Here is a 21,599-nt window from a genome sequence, read left to right as displayed (position 1 = left end):
GTCGTTCTACTACTCTGGGCTTGTATTTAGTACATTGTGATTTAGTATTGGATGATACTAAAGTCAAACTTCCTTTCCTATATTGCAAGCAACAGTGTATTTCATTAGACCCTTAGCCTGCCTCATTTATCCACTGACACCTCTTTCAGACTTCACACCCTTGGGATCATAACACAAGCCTTCCTTTAAAAATGTAAAGGCTCAAGTACAATTTAATGAGCAACTTTTTTTAGTGGATTTGAGACAGGAGTTTAGCATTAAGGTCGTACATGACTTGCGGTTGGCCCTGGACCTCCTCCTCTCTCTGGGTTGGGCTCTGGTTCCTGGACCCTGAGTGGCCGACCTCACTATCCGCTCCATGATCTCGTCTGCAGCATCGTCTCCACAGAGCTGAGTGTCCTCCACAGGTGGCGTCCATGCCGGCATACTGCGACCTGGACCAATCGAGCAGAATGACAAAGGCTTATGTGTGAACAAAAAAACCCTTGAAAGTGCCGTGTATACCCTGTGAGGAACTTCCTGTGACCCTCACCTCCCCGTCCGGGCCGGGATCTTGTCCGTGTCCGAAGCCCCGGTACCCCGGTGGCCTCCTTGTCGCCGCCGCTGATGCTGGTTCTCAGCACGGCCTTCATGTGCTCATGCTCTGCAACATCCTCAGAGTGGCCCAGACCCTGAGGCTGCTCGCTCTCTTGGCTGCCACTAGGGGCGCTGCTGTTGGCGCTGGAGCCGTACCGACCACACTGAAGGGGAGAGAGAATGGAGGACAATAAGAATTTGGCAGCTTGTATTTAAGTATTTTGGGCTGTGGCTCAAACATGCCAAAGCTGGTGCATCAAGGGAAACATCCAACCTGTAAAGATTACAATTCCTGCTCTACTTTATTGACTCATCCACTCAGATGTTATAATCAGTGAGAAGTAAAAGGAAAACTATGAGATAAAGTAGTCCAGTCAGGGTTAGTGGTTTCATGCACACACACACACACACACACACACACACACACACACACACACACACACACACACACACACACACACATGCAGACAGTCAGCACCCTGGTTGATACCTCACTCTCCTCTTCATCATCAGACTACAGAGGAAAGAAAGAGTGAAAGTCAAAGACTAGCTCAAGAGAAAATGAAGCACTAGATTTGGAAAGAGAAGAGCAAGAAAATATAGTTGAAAGCGTGTCTTTGTATGAGAGATTCTGCGTGTGTGTGTGAGGCTCACAGGAGCGTTGACGTCTATGATCATCTTTCCTCGGGTCTTGTTACGTTCGCGGTGGTCAGCCCGTTTCTGTTTCTGCTGCAGCACGCGGTCTCGGGTGGTTCGGTATTCCAGCGCAAACTCGCTGAGGATTTTACTGAACCTGTGGACGCTGATCTCTCTCACACTGTATGCTGGATGGCCGAGGAACAACAGGAATGAATGGAACCTTGGAAAAGAACGAGAACATTTTCCTGTCATCTTCTTGTGGGGATGTATTTTCTCCATTTTTTTGCACAGCTGATTGTATTTATTGCTGCTTAAGATTTATTCCCAAAGTTACTGCACTGGACAATAGAAATTTGAACTACCTGTTGATGATCCTGCGGTGAACAATCTTGAGGATGATAATCCTCTCAGCACAGTCTTTGAGGAAGTCAGACATCTTCTGCTTCAGTTGGGGCTTCATCTCATGCTTGGCGATCACCTTAAGGTGGTCCCATGAGGCCTTGCAGCGCCGCTCCATCTGACACAAGTTCTCCTGCAGCTGGTCGAAATCCACCTGACAGAAGAGACGATGACACAAATAAGGTACTTGTGGAGGTGGTTTTCGACCTGGGCTCTGGGAACCCCCAGGGGTCGTTGAGGCAGTTCCAGGGGGTCCACAGCTAAATTATTTCACAGTTATTTAATTACAAGTAGAAGTTAGCCCAATGAGAGTATGAATAAGAATGAGTATTCTGTTAATTGGATTCACATTCTTCACTCTCTTAATCTGCCACAGATGAACAGTGCTGCCATACTTATAAACAACTCAATCTTATCAGAGGGAATCCCTGAGACTGCATCTAATCAAATACACATCTGTGGCCTGATGTGTGTCAATTTGGGGCAAAAAAGTTTGAGAATAATAATAATAATAACATCCCTACCTTTGTAAACTTTTAACTGTTTGATACATTTTTCAAACTGTAAAATTTTACTTAACAGTTGTTGATTGAACTTAACATCTTAAACAAGAACTTCAGTAAACGTAACTCAATGTAACACTACAAGAACTCACAGGCTTCTATCAATTAAATTCAATTCAAGTTGAGTTCAGTTACTGTAAGTCACATTTCTAGGGCAGCAGCAGAAGTTATGTTTTTAAGTTGAACCAGCTTGAAAATGTTTCACAGCGTAGGACTGTGAAATAGTTTGGATATGAGCTTTCCAACAGTGAGAGCGAAGCGTACTTTAGCAGATCGCGTGATGGCTCCAATCTCGGAGTAGAGGTCGGTGCTCTGAGGGAAGTTCTCCACCACCACAGAGCAGACGTGATGCAGCAGAGACTGCTTATGAACCGTGTCCTTCACCTCTGGAACCTTCTCCAAATATGTCATCTCAAAGCCTTTAGCCTAGATGCATGGACACACACATACACACACACACACACACAAAACAACCAAATATATCAAGATTGAGAAAAGAGTATGCCTGAAGGAGCATCACAAGGTACATCCGTTCTCACCAAATTATAGAAGCTAATATGTGATGTAATTTTTAATGTAGAAATTGCAGGCTTAGACACACACTCTATTAAAATCACTGACCATCTCTACAATTACTCCAAACAAAAAAAGCCTGTCATTATGCCCTAATGTGACAATGTGAACCTGTAATTGTCATGACTCACATTGGTGCCGTTGAGGAAGTTTCCGATAGAGAGCAGCGTGGAGAGGATGTAGCGTAGAGTTTTGTTCTTCTCCAGCTGCTCCATACCCTCCTTCAGATCCTGCAGCGGCTCTGCAACTTCCTGGGAGAAGGAAAACACACACATCATTAGTTGAGTCAATTAAGACTCCCAAAAACATGTGTTTCATGAGTCTACAGTTATGTAAGCAGTTGAACAGGTGCACCTAGTCTCCCACCACAAATCATCCGCTCTCGTCTGAGGTCATGAGAGGTTGTTTAAAGGTTGCTGCCTCGGTCAGCCTCCACTATCAAACGTGCTTCTGATTACACAAAGCTTTTGTTTTCGTGCAGCAGGTCTCTCTTGTGTGCATGTGTTTGTGTGCCGGCGCGGTATGCTGCCCTCCATTAAGCCTCCCGCAACACAACCGTCCCACAGAGTCGAGCCGGGAACGCCGCTCTACCGAACGTGCGGTCAGGAATCGGGCCTTTCATGGAGAGATTAAAGACAACTGCATCCTGTGGAAAGCCGTAAACTTTACAGGACAGAGAGGGAGGGGCGGCGTGTTTTTCATTCTCTGGGTTTTGACTTTGAACTTCTCCTCCTGGACGCATTCTTTGCTCGAGTAAAACATGCTGTGCCAGAAGAAGACGGTGCGGCTAATAAGCGTGCATATTTTGTTATGATGTTGTGATGTAACTATGTTGATGTTTTGCGGATGTTGTTTGTACTAAAAGGGATGTTGATGCTTACTGACACGGGCATAAGACACACACATATGCACACATGCTGTGCACATTTACTCAAACCGTTGGTGCAGAGTTCATTTGGCTTTGTAGGTGTATGCCTGTTTCTGCTTTAATAAAACCACATTCACTCGCTCAGTATGATTTTAAATGTGTGTTTGATAATGGTTCTGGTCTGACCTTCCCTCCTCCACATTCTTATTAAAAGTTTTCTTTTCGTTTTAATTACTAATCGCAACAGCGCTGCCTCGTGTTTATGCAGACCTTCTCGGTCGCCTCGTAGTCCATCTTGAAGGCCCAGAGCTGGAGTCTGGCAGAGAGCTCGCTGATGGAGGACAGAGTGAGGAGGAACTGCTCTGCTGAGCCCAGCGGAACGTCAGGGTTGGCCAGTTGGGCCTCCTGGATCTTCTGCTTTTCCTCCTCTGTGGGAATCATCGTCAGGATTTTCTGAAAGCGGGGACAGAGCAGGATAAGAGAGGACAGCAGTGTGCGAGTGACAGGCGTCCTGTCCGGGGTGAAAGATCTCTCACCTCTATTCCCTCCTTGTTGAGTGCGTACTCGTCAAAGTTAAGTATGGCCGTCTTGATCGTGCGAGGAGGAGGCAGCACCGTCAAGCCGATGTTGATGGCGTTACTCCTCTTGGAATCCAAAACGATGATCTCCTGGCGCTTGCCGTCTGCCGCTGTTTTCTAGGACAAGAAAATACAGAGAGGGTCAATCTCTGCCTCTCTTCTCTGTGTGGTCTGCTTTATGGGCTTGTAAGGATTAGAGGGCTCTACACTCAGGTTACACTGACTGCAGCTGTGGGAAGTATATGGTTAGCAGGGGCAGGAAATATCATTAGGTTAAGTCTGCACAGAGTGCGTGTTTATGTGTGTGTTTGCATGTCTGCAGACTTATTGTCACTGTATGTGAGGACATGAGCTCACCAGCACTTGAGGCCATTATGAGCTATTAAAGGAAGGAAGCTGTATTATATCACCACATAAAAGTGTAACAGAGTAGGTGCTAAGACCTGGTTACTGCCACTAGGAAGTTGTATACTCTCCATATGCAGCCTGGAAGACTTACTCCACAGTACAACTCTGCTGCTATTGAGGTGATACATTTTCCAGTTTATGCTATTTTGATATGTAAGACAAACTTTTTTTTAACGTATACTTTTTGGTGATCAAAATATTTCTATTTAAAGTGTAAAATTTTATATTTTATAGAAATATTTCACCTTACTTGTTAATAGGCGGTACTCTGTGAAACATAAAATGAAGCTTAAGGCAGTTGTGCCCAAACCTTTTTCCTTGGAGGGCCAAAACTGAAACTTACTGAAACACTGGAATAAAGGCACAACAATACAGCACTATGAAAGGTCATCATACATTTGTATTTGTCAAAGACACAGACAGTTTGCAGTGGATTACAGACTGGATCTTCGTCAGGTTTTATTTATATATAGATATACAGACCTGGATATAGATGCACAAACTTGTATACCTCTGGATCTTTATGGATACAGGTCCTTTTTGTCCGGTGTAACAGTGGGTCATGGACTTAAAGCTACTATGCACCTATTGTATGGTAAAGACTCAAAATTGTATAGCATCCCAAGTTCCATTATTAAATGACTGAATAAAACCACACATTAAAAATAAAGCAGCGGTTTATTTTGGCATTTTTAAAAAAAAGTTTGTAGAAACATCTGGTGTGCCAAATAAAGTCTTACTGTGGGCCAACTTTGGCCAGTAGCCCCACTTAGGCAGACCTAAGACTTAAGGCAAACAAGTAAATATTTAAGAGAAAAATAATGTGAAATGTGGAGTAATGTTTTTGTGGCCAGAGATCAAAATGAGCAATGTCTGAAAACTAGCAGAGATCTAAGAAACACACTAAACCATGCAGGTAAAAACTTATGTGAAATTGGTTGTTTTGAACCTTGCAATGTCAAATCTTTTCTAAAACACATACTTGAGATAAGAAAAACGTACAACCTACAGGAGGGAACAAAGTAATATCAGTAATGTTTGGTCTGACCTTTGATGGCTTAAGTACCCTGGTGGTCCTTTAAGTGTTGGATTCTCTCAATAACTGATAGCTTTGCTTGAGCTATTTTCATACTATAGCTTCAGACCACCATCATGATGTCACATTTCGTGTAGACCAGAAGCCGAGCCGAGGTGAGTTACTAACTGGCTCCAACAGAAGTTGCGGTTTTGAAACAGTGGCTCAGGAGTTCAAAGAGTGAAAGGCCCTGTCTTAGAAGACCATACTTTTCTTATTTAGAGGCTTTGTGAGAATTACGAAAAATTCAAAACTCCCCTGTTTGATCAGCTTCAGACATCCAGCTTCACACATGACCTTGCTTAACCCTTAAATCATCAACTTTCAGCATGGGCTGTGTGGCTGGCAAAGGCAAGATGTTAGTGATAAAGCACCAGCCACCGAAGTACATAGAATGTTAGGGTTAACTCTTAATACATACATAATGTGCCTGATTATGAATTTCACATGCACAAATCTCATATACTGGTTCAAGCTAACCAAAAAACATGGCTGTCTTTACCCTAATCAAAAACAAAAATGTCAGATTTTTAATTGGGTACGGCAGCATTCCCTTTGAGCACAGCTGACTCACAGACAAATAAAAAATGTAACGGGCCACGAAGAACAGCTGCAAGACGCATTACTCCTCTAACTGCTGTCAAACCCCAAACACTTGTCAGTCCATTATGTGTGATGTAAGATGAACAAATAAATGAATAAACTGGCAGCACTTCCCTTTGTGCCATTGTGATAAATAGCTGGATTAGTCAAAGCATATGTTCATACAGTGAGAATATAAACCGGTGTTCCCAAACCTCTCTGAACCCGGTTCAGGCACTGGTTGTTTACCTTTGTAACTGGTATTTCCTTTGATTTCGACTCAAACAGATGTTCAAGTTTGGCTGTGTCCAACTTTACTGGTTCCAGTTTGGACCAGAGCGAGTCTCCACTACGCTTGTAGCTGCTGTACTGAGAGTCTGTCTGGCGCACCTGATCACAAAGAAGGAAAAAGGAAAAGGATGGACGGCATTAGGTAGAGACAAGTGTTAGACTCTCATTTCCAACAATTAAAGAGGTAAATGACTCTGAACAAGAAGAACCACAGATATAAAGCATCAACAGGAATATTGTGGGTATAATGGTTAATTTTGTTCCTAATGGTAACTGGCGAATGAAAATGATGTGTGAACAAGAACAGAGCCTTAGTTGTACCTGACTGATGGAAGTGGTAGTAGTACCCTGACTCACCTCGCTCCAAAAGAGCCTGATTGTCTTCTTCTTCTTGTTGAAGAGAGGCGGCTCCGGGGGTGGAGGCACTGGCATTGGGGCACTAAGACAAGGGGGAGGTGGAGGCCTCATCATCCCAATCAAAGGAGGGGGTGGTGGGCAGCTGCCTAGCATTGGAGGGGGTGGGGGGAAGCGGGGTAAGCAGGGTGGAGGAGGCGGCGGAGGCGGGAGGTCGCTGCATCCTCCCATCAAAACAGCATCCAGAATGTTCTTGTCATCGTCCTCTGTCAGGTCGGTGAAGTTGATGTCCCCGATGCGCAGCTCTCGAGGGCTGGCCAGGAGCTGGTCCCAGATTGTGTCTGATTCCTTTTTGGGAGGGGGAGGAGGGGGCTCGTTGGCTGGGCATTCCAGGTTTGGGTGGGGCGAAACAAGGTCCTTGATCAGTGCTCCAAACCGCTCGGCGAACGGTCGGATGGTCCCGCGGTGGTCTGAATTGTCAGATCTGTTGTCGCCCTCCTGGTCATCGGCCAGTTGCCCGTCTGCGTCCTCCTGGGTTTCTTTGTCCTCCTCCTCCTCTTCTTTCTCTTTCTCTTTCTCTTGCTCCTTCTCCGCATCCTCTTCTTCCTCCTCCTCATCACTGGGCTTCTTATTGTGGGAGTACAGCATGTCCAGCATGAAGAGCTTGCTGTTGATGAGTTTGCTGCACTGCTCATTCACCTCTTCCTCCTTAAAGCCTGAGAAGGAGGTCGTTAAAAGGAGAGAGAGAGATGTAAGAAAGAGTGCATGCCATTAGCCTTTGTGAAGGAGACTTTAAATCAAACTACTTTAGAGTGTGAACTGAAGTACAAAAACATTATGATATATAATGCATATGTACATTTACAATCATTAAGGGCACTCCATCAATTTTACGCAAGGTTCAGAGTAATACTACTCTATACCTACTACTATACCTACGATAACAGAATTATAATTAAATAACATATAGCAAAATACAGCCGATAATTTCAGTGAGCTTATGAGAATTATAGCCGAATAAAATCCTTAAAAGCAATTTAAAACTAAACTTTGAAATATAACTAGAATGGGTGATCACCATATAGTCTAAAACTACCCACCATTCTCATTGCTCCCCCTCTCCTCTCTCTCTAGAGTGCTGCTGGCGGAGGAGATGCTGGAGGCCGAGCAGTTGTCCTTCTCATTCACTTCCTCATTCTGTCGTTCCTTGTCGCTCAGGATGCCACTGTCCTCCTCTGCCTCCTCTTTCTCCTTCTCAGGTTCCTGCTCACACTCCTCGCCTTCCTCCTCCTTCTCTGCTGCCACTTCCTCCTGCACTTCCACCTCTTCCTCTTCTTTCTGCTCTTCCTCCTCTTCAGGAGTGACCTCTTTTTCTTCTGTGTCTACACTGGCACTGGAGTCATCAGCCTCTCCTGTCACAAAAAAAAGTTTTACTTTCAACGCAGGTTTACTGTCTCATGCCTTGATCAGACTTGCTGCAATCACTCACACAGAAACACACTGTAAGGTGCGTGACTTATCTCCAGTAAAATACAGTTTGAAACATGTGACACGGCTGTCTTTGATTTTAAAGGCGTCTCTGTTCAGGCTGCCAAAGGGACACTACTGTATCAACTCACACATTGACAAGAAAAACAAAAACACACACCCATACACTAATGTAAACAATGTGGCAGGTACCAGGATATGAACAGGAAATGAAGAATTAAGTTCCTGTTTACGTCAAAACACACTCATGTACATGGTGCAAACACGTAACTCAACAGTACAGTCCATGCAGTGATGCAGGCGGGGTTAGAATAACACGACACTGTGAGGCCTGATTGAGCTGCAGTACCTCGGCTCATGGCTGCGCATGTACTCAGCTCCAAAACAAGGCTGTTTTCTTACACAAGATGTTTTGGCATCACACTTTCAAAAAGGTCTTTCAAAAACCCCTTTGACCCTTTCACCCATATCCTCTCTCTCTCTCTCTCTGTGTTTTTTTTCTTCTTACCCCCCGATGGTGTTCCCCTTCTCTCCCTCATTTTTTTTCCACAATCTGTTTCGCCTCTCCTTCTTTTGCTCATGCCTGCATGCTAATTTAGACGGCAGGCTGCAAACTGAAACAATTTAAGGTTAAGAATGATTGCTTTGGGGCGCACAGTTGGGAATTGAACTGGCAACCTTCCGGTTTTAATTATAATTCCCCAAAGAATTAAAAGTCATACAAGTGCTCTGAACAACGAGAAATTGAGCACACACAGCCTTAAAGTTATGATATACTGATGTCAAATTGCCCGTTTGTGATACTCTTTATGTCTACATTTTTTAGCAATAACCATACAATGTATGTACCGTACATCCAGTAGTTACGTCTCTACATGGTTATTTTCATTGTTAGTGGTGGAGTCCGCCATTCACTGGAGCAGAATAAAATCAGATTGCGGTTGCAATTGTTATTGATCGACTTCTTATTGATCCAGTTTGTTTGTCTGCACTGTAAAAAATGTACAGTTGCTCAATTTTGACAAAGTAGCTCCTTAAGGAGTGTTAGTTACTGCTATAGTATTAAACCTGTTACCACAGTAACCACTGGTGTCGCCACATCAACCCTGACTAAAATCTTAAGGATTATTACTTTAAATTGTGTTAAATTCAATATTTCTACCATCATTATTCAGTCTTCTCGTTATCTTATCATCTTGACTTGTTAATAACTCACATCCTCACAGAGACACCATGTTAATTTGTTAATACTGTACGTAAAGCATCTATATATGGCAGTATTCTCAGTTGTCCTACCGGTCTCAGAGGGCGTGTAGGGAGTGGCAGGGGTCCTGGCTTCAAGGTCAGCCTCTGCGTCCTCCTGGGAGGCGAAGGAGGATGGGGTGCTGCTGCGTGATGACGAAGGCCAGGCCTCTGAGGGTTCAAAGGTCAGGTTGAGGTCAGGGCGAGTCCTCGAGACCCGGACGCGCTCCTTCTCATACTCCTCTGCCGCCAGACGCTCCACGTTCTTATACCTGAAGGAGAGGGAGAGAGAGAGAGAGAGAGAGAGAGAGAGAGAGAGAGAGAGAGAGAGAGAGAGAGAGAGGGAGGATCAGAGAAGGAAAGGCAAAAAAAAGAGTCAGAGACAATGCATCTTCTGTCTTGTTTTTTCTCCGCAGTGCTGCTCTCAGTGTTGGCCAAATTGCCCTGAACTACACTAGTTACGACTCTTTCCAATTTACTTGCATTCATCAAAAACTGCCATGCCACCTCTTCACTCTATAAGCCCACCTCACTCCTCTACCTCGGCCTATTAATCGTCCACAGAGCATTCAATGCATTCATCACTCAAATCCTGCAGTCGAGAGTTTCACCATCCTGCTCTCCTCTCCTCTCCTGTCTAGCCAAATGCTCAGCTATCACCATGAGTCCAAATATGGAACCAGAGGGAGTTTAGAGAAGAAGAGACAGAGCTAGGGAAGGGGGGGTGAAGAGGAAAGGAGAACGACAGGAGAGAAGAATGGGAGAGATGGGGAGAAGTTAATGTTAGTTTGGCTGCTGAAAGGCCAAACATCAGAAATGAATCAGAGTAAACCTGTTCAAGATGTGCCTCGATCAGCTCTCCTCCCATGTCCTTTTCCTTCCCTCTCTTCCTCCCTTTCTCCCCCTACCAAACTTTACCACTCAACCTGCTGGGCCAGAACAGAGATTTCGGGCACTGAATCAACCCTCTCTCTCTCTCTTTCTTTCACTAACCCCTCCTCTTTCCCACCGTACCATGAATGTGTGGAGCTTCTGTTCAGAGTTCATTAGCATCAGGCCACTTCAGAGGTCTGAAGAAACTGGATACCAATATATGTGTGTGTGTTTGTGTGTATGTGCATGTGATTAAGAGTGAAATGGAGCGAGTGAGCCAAGTGTGTATTGTGTGCTTCAACTTGGACCAAAACCTTTCTATATGCTACACCCTTAGAAATAAAAGGTGCTGAGTGATCGTTTGCAAACCACTCTAACATACCAGACCCTCGCTGTTAGTACTGTTTATGTCCACAAACCCCTTTTTTGATAAGCTGTTTACTGTATTTGTCTGTCTTAATCTGAACTCAACAAATACACGTAGGTATTAGCAAATATTGAGCTGATATTGCTATTGTATTAAAAAACTGTTAACACTCAGTCAGGAGTAATATTACTGATACCATAGGTGACAATGATGATGATAAAGTTGATGATGATCATGATTTATTTAATCTTTAGGAACAAGACCAAGAGTCCATGTTAGCAGCTCTGTGGGGCCATACTTTGGTCACAGCACTGCTATGAGCTAAATGCTACTTGCTAAAACATCAGCATGGTAACATGCTCACAATAATGATGCTAACATGTTTAGCAGGCATAATGTTTGCCATGTTCGCCATCTTAGTTTGGTGTGCTAATTAGCCCTTTGTCACCAGCAACTAAGCAATAAGCAACATAAAGTAAAGACGAGGAACTGAACCAAAGTTCCAGAGGAGAAAAACATTTTGTGTTCAGAGGCTTTAACAAGCCAAAAATATTTGCTACATGCTTCAGGAATCCTGTGTCTGTCCAACTCCAGTGTGCACGCCATTAACAATCGTATTTGGACCCAGTTGTCTGTCATTAACGCCATCATATTTCATGCAAGTCCATTTTGTCCAGGTGTTACAGTACTAGTATCTAGTCAGACAGATGTGTCCCTTAGGGAGGTGAGCCGGGTTAAAAACTCATGTTTTCCTGATAACCGTGACGCCCAAATACACCATAAATACATCAGCCTCTACTGTGGATACATCTCCCACGTGCTCACTCAGCAGCTCATCTCTCTTCCTGGCTTTCTGTCCACCTTTGTCTGTCTTGTGTCTTGTTTCCTCTGTCTGTTACTGAATCCAACCCCTTTTGTCTTTCTTTGCTCATTCTCTCTCTTTCTATTCACTCAGCCTCTCTGACACTGTGTGTTATTGTATCGACGGTGCTTTAAATTGAGGGTGAAAGAGGTCTAAGCCTAAAGGAAAAGCACTTGGCACAGTACGTAGACTGTCAATAGAAGAAAATGAGGAGGAATAGGGCGGAGAAGGAGAAAAAGAAGAGTGAATTTTAAATCTGACCTCACATACCCTCTTGAGTAAATCTCTTGCTTCCTGTGATTCCCATTTGCACACACACATGCACACATTTATTAGCCTCATGAAAATTCTTCTTGTGCGTGCGTTTAAACGTACGTGTGCTTAAGTAAAAAGTATGTGCATTCAGTGTGAAAAGCTTGACAAATCCTGGAATCTGATTTCCTCACAGCATGCAGCCAAAACAATCCAGCCCTTGGCAGAGTGTGGCAGTTAAAATACAACTCCTTATGAAAGGAGAAAACAGGCAGACAGAGCAAAGAAAATCAGTTCAGTATCCCCCCAGCCTCTGGCAGCAAAGGGCACCTTTTTAACCTGAAAACAATTACACTATTACTGAGCTTCCCAAACCACAGGCTGAAACATATTCCCTGTGGGCTCAGCTGTTCTGTGAGTGTGTGTTGTTTTCATTTAGTGGACACACTTACCTCTCCTCCCGCGCAAGCCTGGCCTCTTCCATTTTATCCACATAGTCGCGACTGTGAGAGAGACACAAACAGAGATTTTTAAAACATAATAATCAAACCCTCTTTCTTCATTCTCTATGGTAACTGTTGTTACTGTACACTTAGTAAGTAATATATTAAATACAGATATTTTCATTTATACTTTTTAACTTATTTGCATGCTATTTATTCTGTTATTCATTTTATTATATTTCCATTTGTGCAGTCATGCTTATTCTTCCCTTGTTTGTTTCCTTTGTTTAATCCCTGCTATTATCCATATCAATATTCATTCTACAGTAATCTATTTTATCTACCCTATCTATATTAGTATCTACTGTATGTCTTTCACACTGCATGGTCGTCATTTTTTTATTTATAAGTGTGAAAATGATAAGCAGTTTTAAGGCCAGGCGGGTGCTCATGAGAACAAGAACCATCAAACAGACTAAATTGGTGACTGAGAGTCCACATGGAAAATTCTGTTCAGGTACAAGCCTATTTAGGAGGCAGGTGGGTCTCATGAAAGACACTTTTGAACTGCATTATGGAAATTGTTACAGCACATTTGGAGCTTGGCCCATAGTAGAGACAGAAAGTCAGGATGTTTCTACCACTGCTGTTTCAATTTTGGAAATACAATACCAAAATGCTAGAGTACCCCTTTACTTTTATTTCATTTTTATGTTCATATTCTCAAACTGCTTTAAAAAATAATGCCAAGTCAGTCTCTCACCTGTGCTTATTCCTCTCCTCTCTCTCTATCCTCTGAAGTCTCTCCTCTCTTTCCACACGGCGGCGCTCTCGCTCGGCAGCCAAAGATTCCTGGTGTTGTCGGTATGAGGAGGATAGAAGACCTCCCAAAGCAGGCCTGAAGGAAAGAGAGAGAGAGAGGAAAATGTTTCATTACACCACTGCACAGTCAGTGTAATGCTGTGATCCTCAAGCACCATTTAGGATTCTGAAACTACTTCAGCACGGTGAGATAATGAACATTTCTCTTCTTTATCATCTATTGATTATCTTGCCACGTATAAAACATTTAGATGATGTTCCAAAATGAATGCATCACTGCTGCACCATTGTGTCATGTGTAAGTATGTACGTAATATGCCATAAATAAGGTTTTAATGACCATATTCTCCATGGGGGAAATAGGAACAGCTTAGTAACTAGGGAGCCCAAGAGCTGAGATCACATTCACTTCAGCATGTCATCAGCATGATGCACCACCAGGCTGCACACAGTGCACTTGTTAGACATCTGAGTGTGTGCATGTTTATTCAACCAAACACACATGGACGTTCATGGTAAACAAGTGTAGGATATTTTCATGTGTGTGTGCAGACACATGTTGCTGCAGACTCCTCTCACCTGGAGCTGGTGGGCGTACTTGGGGTGCTGAGAGAGGAATAGGACCCGACACCACCATTCCTGGGTGAGAAAAAGGGTGAGTTACACGACACCCTGCTGACTAACTCATGTGTGCAAAACTGGTGGTAAGAAACGAATGTGACACCTTGTTACATAACAGGAATGCTGTTGGTGCAACACTAGAGTGACCCTAATTAGTAACTGCTGTAGTGTTTATTCCCTTATGTTTCTGGAAGATTTCAGGCAAGCTGTATCTGCTCTCTTTAAAGTTCACTGTGAATCTGAGAAGACCCTTTAGCCAGAGTAAGCATGCAACAATTTTATTTTTTAAGTGTCTGGTGTGTTATTTAAGGTTCTGGTACCACATGCAAAATAACAAGGTGGAATATTAATATATTGCAAAGGTGTAGCTGTAGTCATGTAAGCATATTTCGAGAATATTCCCGTTAATCATAGGTGAACACATGGAACTCAGTGTGTTTGAATATGTGGCATTATTTGTGAACAAGGCTGTAAATGGTAGCATCCTGAATATAGCATTATCATAACATATGTATAGGTGAGGTGTAGATCTATCCAGTAACACAATAATACTAGACAGTTATAATATCAAGATACACAGTGAAGGGAGAAAGTAAGGTTGAGAGAGTTCTAATTAAAAGATGAAGCTAAGAAGCGAGAAGTGACACTACAGATATACAGGTGAAGAGATGAAAAAAGGCATCTGTGAAAACACTACTGTTCTTGTGCTGCTCTTGAAAATAAGGGAGAAGCCATGGCATTGGGAAACAAAAGTGAGGATTGCAAACAAGTGTGGAGCATCCACGCAGTGAAAGAACTAAGAAAAAGAGATGCGAAGGAACAACAGGTGATAATAACAGCGTTGACAGACTGAAGGTGTGAAGCCGTGCAGTCAAAGAAGTGAAAAGAACTGGTGAAAAGGGGAGGTGACGAATAACAAAAGTGATGCAAAGAAATCCAAGCTGGTGCCAGGATAAAAGCCAGAAACAGAAGTGGAAACTGAAAACGGAAAAGTGTAACATCAGAGAGATGCAAGGAAAGCTTTTTGTGCTTCTTGAACTCATGGGAAATTGAGTTCTGTTGTCCGTCTGACCTGGGAGACGTCGTTTTGGGAGATTCCTCACTGGGTTTGGCGGGAGCTGGGGGCGAGGGCTCCTCGTCGAGGTCGTAGGAGAAGAGGTGGAAGGGTGAGTGGGGCAGGTAGGGGAGGCGGTCGGGGGAGGGACGGGAGCTGCCGCGCAATGGCGGGCTGACCTCCTTGGTAGCCGGGACAGTGACAATGGAGCGCTTCCTGGCCAGCAGCGAGGCCAGAAGGGAAGGTTGGGCTGGGGGGCTGAGAGGGGAGGAGATGGGAAGAGAGGAGGTGGGGGTAGACGGGGAGTGGAGGGTGGGTGCTGGAGGTGGTTCAGTCCGATTACGCTGCTCCTCCTCTTTCATATTCTCCTTTTTGGAAGTGATGGTGATGGACTGGAGGGTTGTTCGGTGAACTATGGATGGAAGATGTCTAGCCGGGCTAGAAACAGAGGAATGGATTGAGAGGAATAAATGGATGAAAGCATAACTGTGAAAAGAAGAAGTAGTACCGTGTGCACAGGGGTTACAGAGTATTGCACTGATACTAATAACTACCAAGTACACAGGCCACAAGGGGATCAACCACATATACAACCCGAAAACAGTGACAAAGCAGACATTTTGTGACAGATTTGACCACAGGACCTAAATTCATTTGCATGTTACCACCATGTCCTAAAATACCTGGGGGTGGTCTGTTTAGACACTGTATCAGCCCCCTCCTGTTCATCCGAATCAGACTCAGTCACTGGAGTCTCTTCTTCTTCTTCTTCCTCCTCCTCCTCCTCCTCCTCCACCTCCTCCTCTATCACATCCTCACATTCCTCCTCTCTGTGGAGGGTGGGGGGTAGGGGGCAGTGGATGAATGGACGTATGGGTGGAATATTTAAGGGAAGGATGGAGGGAGAGATGATGCGATACATAAGAAAAGCATGCAAATGGAAAACACCACAATAAAGAAATAAAGAGATGGATCAGAGGGAGGGGAAAATGGAGGGGTAGATGAGACTGATGTGTGGAAATAATGTTGACAGATGCACAACCAAACCACACAAACATTCATGATGCTCAAAGACAACAAACACTGACATGACATTTATCAGATGGAGATAAAGTGATAGAAGAACAAAAGAAGAGAGGAAACACAGAAATGAAGTAGGAGAAAGCGGGGATGAATGTTTCTCATTAAACACTCCATGCCTCCAGATAGGTCGTTTTACATGCACACAAAGACAAAATATGATGACAAGGAAGAGGGAAAGGAATGCTAAGAGGAGAGTACGCCATGGCTTAACAATTGACTTGAGATCAGCGTCGCTGAACTGTTTCGTCTAGTGAAACCAGATGAGCCTTGTTGCAGTCGAGTCGGCGTGCGCCGCCAGGTGTTGTTCCACAACACCAGAGCCATGTGTGTGTGACGAATGGGAGGGCCAATAAAAGTTGTGTTTGTTTTTCTGTGTGTGCATGCATTATATGTAGCCGGATGAAGACTCTCACATGGACAACTCAAACCCTTACTTCAATAAACCATATTCTAATGGATTTCTCTCACATTTTCACTTCTGTTTCAGGATACAAATGTGTGCTAACATCTTGCACACAAACACCATTTTAACACTAGCTGAGGCATGGGACATAGTCGTTCATGTTACACACTGACAGGATGAAGAGATGAAGGGAGGAGGCACATGAAGGGAGTGAAAGAGCTTCAACGGATGAGATTACATAGAGAGGGAATATTTACCTGAGGTAAACAGCTCAGCCGGCTCCAAATTCCCCTATTGGTGCATTCACACACGGCACTGAAATAAGCCTGTGCTGGTTTAATAATGTGTACGCTTGTATTAGAATTACAAGCAAACTGTAACGGCCGGTGCGGCTGTTGAGAACTTTTATATTTCATTTAGTGGAGCACAAGTCTGCACCAGTGTTTCATTGCAGAATAAAAAAAACCCCACTCAGAGTGCTTTATGTGACATGAGACACACTAGTAGCTGTTACAGCATGTATGTGAGGAGCAGTGGCAGGAAAACAAAGGCCTTTTTTGAGTGAGGCCTTTGAACTTACATGGATGGAAGAAAACCTGACAGTGCACTGGAGCAGAAAGTGTTGGTACAAGACAGTCAGAATTTCACTCTTGAGCTCATTAACAAATGTGCATCCCAAGAGTGTTGACTATTTGGCACCATAGTCATTCTTTATGCCTGCTGGAAACAATCCCCTTTTCCCCTCTGCTCTGTTATGTCACTTTTTATATTACCATTTAACTTCTGACACTCTTCCATCTTCTCTGTCTCTCACCTCTCACTCATGTCCTCAGCTCTCTGTCCACTGAAAGGCTGGAAGCCGGCTCTCTGCGGTGACGCAGGACTGCAGGGAGAGGCGTGACCGGACCGCCCAAGAGAGGCCCTGCGGCTCCGCCTCCTCTCCAGGCCACACTTTTTGTCCCCGCCTCCGAGGCTGACCCGCCGGCGGTCCCGGCGTACCAATGGTGGAGGCTTGCTGTCATCGTCACCATCTTCATGCCGTAGGGTCATCTGGGGGAAAAGTTGATTGGGTGTGAAGTGGGAGTGGTGACGGGTGCTTCACACAGATCATTTTAGTATTAAGCAAATGTACTATAAATACTGTATAGAGTCATATTCACTGGATGTGAGCAGCACTTAGTAGCTGAAACCTGATCTTGAATAAGAAGCAAATATCAGCTTTCAATAATTTCCTTGCAATCTCATGACTTTGTGTGTCTCAAACCTCATAGATGTTGAGTTGCTCAACCAAGTCCAGATCAGTGCCTTTTCGCCCCAGGTGTCTTTGGGACACTGTCTCCATACCCTGTTCCTCCAGACCGTCCACCATATCATAGAAGGAATCCTGGTCAGGCAGTGCTGCCAGGGTCTGCAAACAGAAAAGGATATGTCATATTGCATATTAATTTCATAGTCTTGTTTAGTTTTGGTTGGATTAAAACACTTGAAATTAATCAGAAATGAGAAAAGAAAATGCTTTTAAAAAGTACCAGCTGTCACATCAGGGTTATATTTTCCTGTATCCAGTACGTAATGATAAAAAGTATATAAACATTAAGTGCAAAGACAGACATGGACACCTTATTGATGAGGGTCATGGCGTAGACCAGCAGCTCTGTGTCCACTCCATCCTTCTCATGCAGGATCTCCATAGTATTGGACCATGGCTTGCAGCCTGGAAATAAGTCCATTACAGATAAAAACATGAATTATTTTGTCCCTCTCTACCCAACCACACCTCCTTATATATCAGCCTTGGCAAGAAACCAAACAATTACAGTTAATAGCAGAAGCTAACAGAGTAAGGAAAGTTATTTATACCTCTCTTGGTGTCCACAGAGGTGATGGCTTCTATCAGCAGTGGGGTGTTGGATTCGGAGTACTCCACAAACACCAGCAACAGCTTCAGGGCTGTTTTCACCACCAAGCGGAACTGGAGTTGTGGGGGGGTAAGAAGTTACAAACTTATGTGGCAAGAAGCAATACTTACAATGGATATATTATGGTGCTCTGACCAACATTCTGGAAGACTGTAATTAGATTACCAGGCCGACTTTATGTGTAATAGATTCAGCAGTATTGGCCAGCAGGAAATACACATGAACTTATTTATTTATTTTTCTATTTGTATGTCTGTGAATATTATGTTGTCTTTGTTTCCTAACTTCAGATTCCTGACGTCCGGCACTGTACATTGCAGCCGGTATGTGTGCTTTCGTTTAGATAGCTCAGTGTTGATGTAATTTCCTGACAAGTTTAATGACAGGTAGGGAGTGTATTTGTTGCAGATGTGCTATGATATGGCCACATTGAAAATAAATCAAATTAGACATTTCTAAAGCAAAAAATAAAAAAATAAAACAACGTTGAGCTTTAGGCACTAGAATTAAGACTGATACTTTCAGTGCAAAGCAGAAGAGTACCTTTAAAAAATAATGAAGATACCACAAAACCATCAAAAGACACCACCCTCAGGTCAGGACACAGAATACAATCAGTAGCAGATGTGTTTGTGTGTGCGTTTCTGGGTATAAAAGCTAAAAATAATGTTTACCACACAATGAATGGCTAGCTCAGAGCTGATGACTGCTTGCAGTGTGCATGTGTTGAGGCTGGTTTTCGTTTTGTTTTATTTTGGTGTGTGTATGCTCAGCTATACCTTTGAGCCCACCAGAGTGTACAGCCACTGGATTGTCTCAGTGTGCCCAATGACACCGTTCATCCCGTCTACATACAGCATGATCTGCCCCAGGGCTGAGAGAGGGGGAGGAGAAAGAAAGAAAAAGTTGGAGACAAAACAAATACAGGATGGTGATTCAACACTTACTGTAAACAAACCAAGCACACCCACTGGCAACTGTGTGCAGCTCACAGATTCATGAGCAGTAGCTATAATTAACAGGGAAAGCCATCAGGGATTAAGGGTTTCCTTCCTAGTATTTACAGGACATGCTGTAACTGTTCTGAACATTGTATGTACCTCAGTATTTATGCTTTCACTATAGACAGTTTTGGGTTATCAGCTTATGGAAAGTATATTTTAGTAGTACTTATTTCCATTTGAAACTATACTTTATAAATCTACTTCACCTCATTTCAGAAGAATATATAAGTTTTACTCCATTTATCTGACAGCTATAGTTACCAGTTACTTTGTAAACAAGAATTTATATTCAGAACTTATCAAATAAATCATATTATTATAGACTAAACTATCCAGCAGTATATTAAGTAGATTACATATTAATGAGAAGTAATAATTAATGAATAATGTAACATATGTACTTTTAATACTTGAGACATTTTGCTGGTAACACTTCTACGAAACTAGGAAGTCATTACTTGTAATGTAGTAATTTTACATGGTGGCACTGCTAGTTTTACTTAAAGGATGTGAATATGTCCAATATGAGGTGTTTGATGAGAAGGTAGCACTCATTTACATGTTTTCCTTTTCAAGTTATATTTAAACAAAAGTCAGTAGGGCAACAGAGCAGCCACTGTTGAAGCTGTCATCTGTTGCTGTACGTCAAAGTGCAGATTGCATTACAGCCAAACCATGAGTCAAAGTGAAAGTTAATTCTCATATCTTATTTCCACATATGTTAAATCTAGGTTTCAGTGACAGGTGAACACGACTCACACGCAACACTAGTAAGAAAGCCGAGAGAGTACCTTAGCTCCCATCACATCCCATCTTAATTTTGCATTTGGACTCAATGGGGGAGGTTGACAAAGACATTTGGCAAAATCTAATTAATGCTAAACACATTAGCTGTAGGAAATACTGCTGGTTTATTCAAAATGAGTGAATATTTAAAACAAAACAATTTCCATTTCTGTTCATTTCTGTAGCTGTCGTCTGTTGCTCAGGGGTGAAAGGTTAATCTGTAAATTGGACTGCATTCATATACTGCAATGTCTTACAATTAGCTTCCCATTCACCCACCAATGGCAGCAAGCTATGACACTGGTCTAAACATTGGGACAAGTAGGGATTCAGTGTTTTTGCTCAAGGACATTTCGACATGTGGACAGGGGGAGCTGGAGATCCAACCAGACCAAGCAGTCTACATCTGCCAGAAACCACTAAGTAAGCAGTCTAAATACAACAAAATCAAATCATCAGTTTGAATCAGGGTTCTTTAAATTAGGCTAATGAAACGATGCTGTGCTGTATTGAAACCTCCAACGAATGTGAGTCAGCTTGCCTAGTGAAAACTAGTAATTCCAAGTCCACAGAAGGGAAGTCAGGTTAAGCTCAGTGGTATGTGGGATTCATTTTTTCATTTAGTTTCTCATGTAGTGCAAATCAACAAGGGAATATAAGCACCTTGATTAATAAAGCTCTAGGGGTTTCAGTCCTTCTGAAAATGGATCTGAAAATGGAGCAGAAAATGGGAAAGATTTGGAGATGACTTAATTATTTTTACTGACTCACACTGTATCCAAATATCATCACTGAAAGAGGCATATAATTGTTTTTACTGTCTAATAGTTGTCATCAGAAGTCTTTATGGGTCCCCCCTTACCCTAGGACCCAAGACCCCAACCGGGAACCGAATGGGTACGAATCCATGTTTTATATGATCAGGTCCGGGTTTGGTCCCGTTCTGCTACTGCGACTCCCGGGTCTGTTTAATAATTATGTGCAATACCCAAGTGGATCTGAGAAGATCTGTCTGGGATCAGACAGCACTGGTCGTGATGGAAATGCTGTATTTGCGTTTATGTGTATTGTAACCTGCAACATTGCAACAGTAGTGGGGACAGCAATTTGGTTCCAAGCAGCACATTTCCAGGTCTTTTTGGGTTCAGGCACACATTTTATGTCCCCTGAATTCCTCTACATGTGATATTGTTTCCCCGCCCCTACTTAAGTACAGCAAAAAAAGACATTTGTAGTCAGTATGTTTCCATAAAGTATGAATGGAGAGATTATTACAAGCATTTTGCATTTTTGCAGCTCCATTTCCTCCTTGATCTATTACCAAGTTTCAAATTGTTGATGATGTCAAGAGGGAAGAATGTAGAACCGGTTTCTTGCATAGTTGTTGTTTATTGAAGTTAAAGTGAAAGACAATTCTCATACTCCACAAACCACACACAACACATGCAAGAGAAGGAAGCAACAACTTTGCTCT

The 21,599-nt window shown here is 43.1% G+C and overlaps 2 protein-coding genes across 6 annotated transcripts in view; both read right to left on the bottom strand.

Annotated features, from left to right (window-relative positions):
• Nucleotides 1-21,599, bottom strand: part of LOC127357905 (glutathione S-transferase A) — a 114,591-nt gene that overhangs the window by 7,259 nt on the left and 85,733 nt on the right. The window lies entirely within an intron of this gene.
• fhod3a (formin homology 2 domain containing 3a) overlaps nucleotides 1-21,599 on the bottom strand; it is a 63,645-nt gene that overhangs the window by 1,982 nt on the left and 40,064 nt on the right. The window contains exons 6-29 of one of the 5 annotated variants that reach the window (XM_051390452.1): nucleotides 19,115-19,209; nucleotides 18,277-18,388; nucleotides 18,036-18,130; nucleotides 17,681-17,824; nucleotides 17,231-17,466; nucleotides 16,997-17,023; nucleotides 15,599-15,760; nucleotides 14,949-15,368; nucleotides 13,835-13,894; nucleotides 13,197-13,331; nucleotides 12,443-12,493; nucleotides 9,691-9,908; nucleotides 8,007-8,318; nucleotides 6,910-7,622; nucleotides 6,511-6,651; nucleotides 4,155-4,313; nucleotides 3,889-4,071; nucleotides 2,882-3,001; nucleotides 2,442-2,603; nucleotides 1,578-1,768; nucleotides 1,231-1,435; nucleotides 1,067-1,090; nucleotides 533-740; nucleotides 270-434 (exon numbers count right to left, since the gene is read on the bottom strand). In XM_051390452.1, coding sequence (XP_051246412.1) covers nucleotides 270-434; nucleotides 533-740; nucleotides 1,067-1,090; nucleotides 1,231-1,435; nucleotides 1,578-1,768; nucleotides 2,442-2,603; nucleotides 2,882-3,001; nucleotides 3,889-4,071; nucleotides 4,155-4,313; nucleotides 6,511-6,651; nucleotides 6,910-7,622; nucleotides 8,007-8,318; nucleotides 9,691-9,908; nucleotides 12,443-12,493; nucleotides 13,197-13,331; nucleotides 13,835-13,894; nucleotides 14,949-15,368; nucleotides 15,599-15,760; nucleotides 16,997-17,023; nucleotides 17,231-17,466; nucleotides 17,681-17,824; nucleotides 18,036-18,130; nucleotides 18,277-18,388; nucleotides 19,115-19,209 — 4,338 coding nt within the window. The remainder of the gene's footprint in view (nucleotides 1-269; nucleotides 435-532; nucleotides 741-1,066; nucleotides 1,091-1,230; nucleotides 1,436-1,577; nucleotides 1,769-2,441; nucleotides 2,604-2,881; nucleotides 3,002-3,888; nucleotides 4,072-4,154; nucleotides 4,314-6,510; nucleotides 6,652-6,909; nucleotides 7,623-8,006; nucleotides 8,319-9,690; nucleotides 9,909-12,442; nucleotides 12,494-13,196; nucleotides 13,332-13,834; nucleotides 13,895-14,948; nucleotides 15,369-15,598; nucleotides 15,761-16,996; nucleotides 17,024-17,230; nucleotides 17,467-17,680; nucleotides 17,825-18,035; nucleotides 18,131-18,276; nucleotides 18,389-19,114; nucleotides 19,210-21,599) is intronic. The other 4 variants (XM_051390447.1, XM_051390449.1, XM_051390450.1 and 1 more) reach the window with 4 other exon arrangements.

This window comes from Dicentrarchus labrax, unplaced genomic scaffold, assembly GCF_905237075.1.
Source record: "Dicentrarchus labrax unplaced genomic scaffold, dlabrax2021, whole genome shotgun sequence".
NCBI lineage: Eukaryota > Metazoa > Chordata > Actinopteri > Moronidae > Dicentrarchus > Dicentrarchus labrax.
Note: the sequence above shows the minus strand (reverse complement) of the source record. Positions and strands in the feature narration are given on the sequence as shown.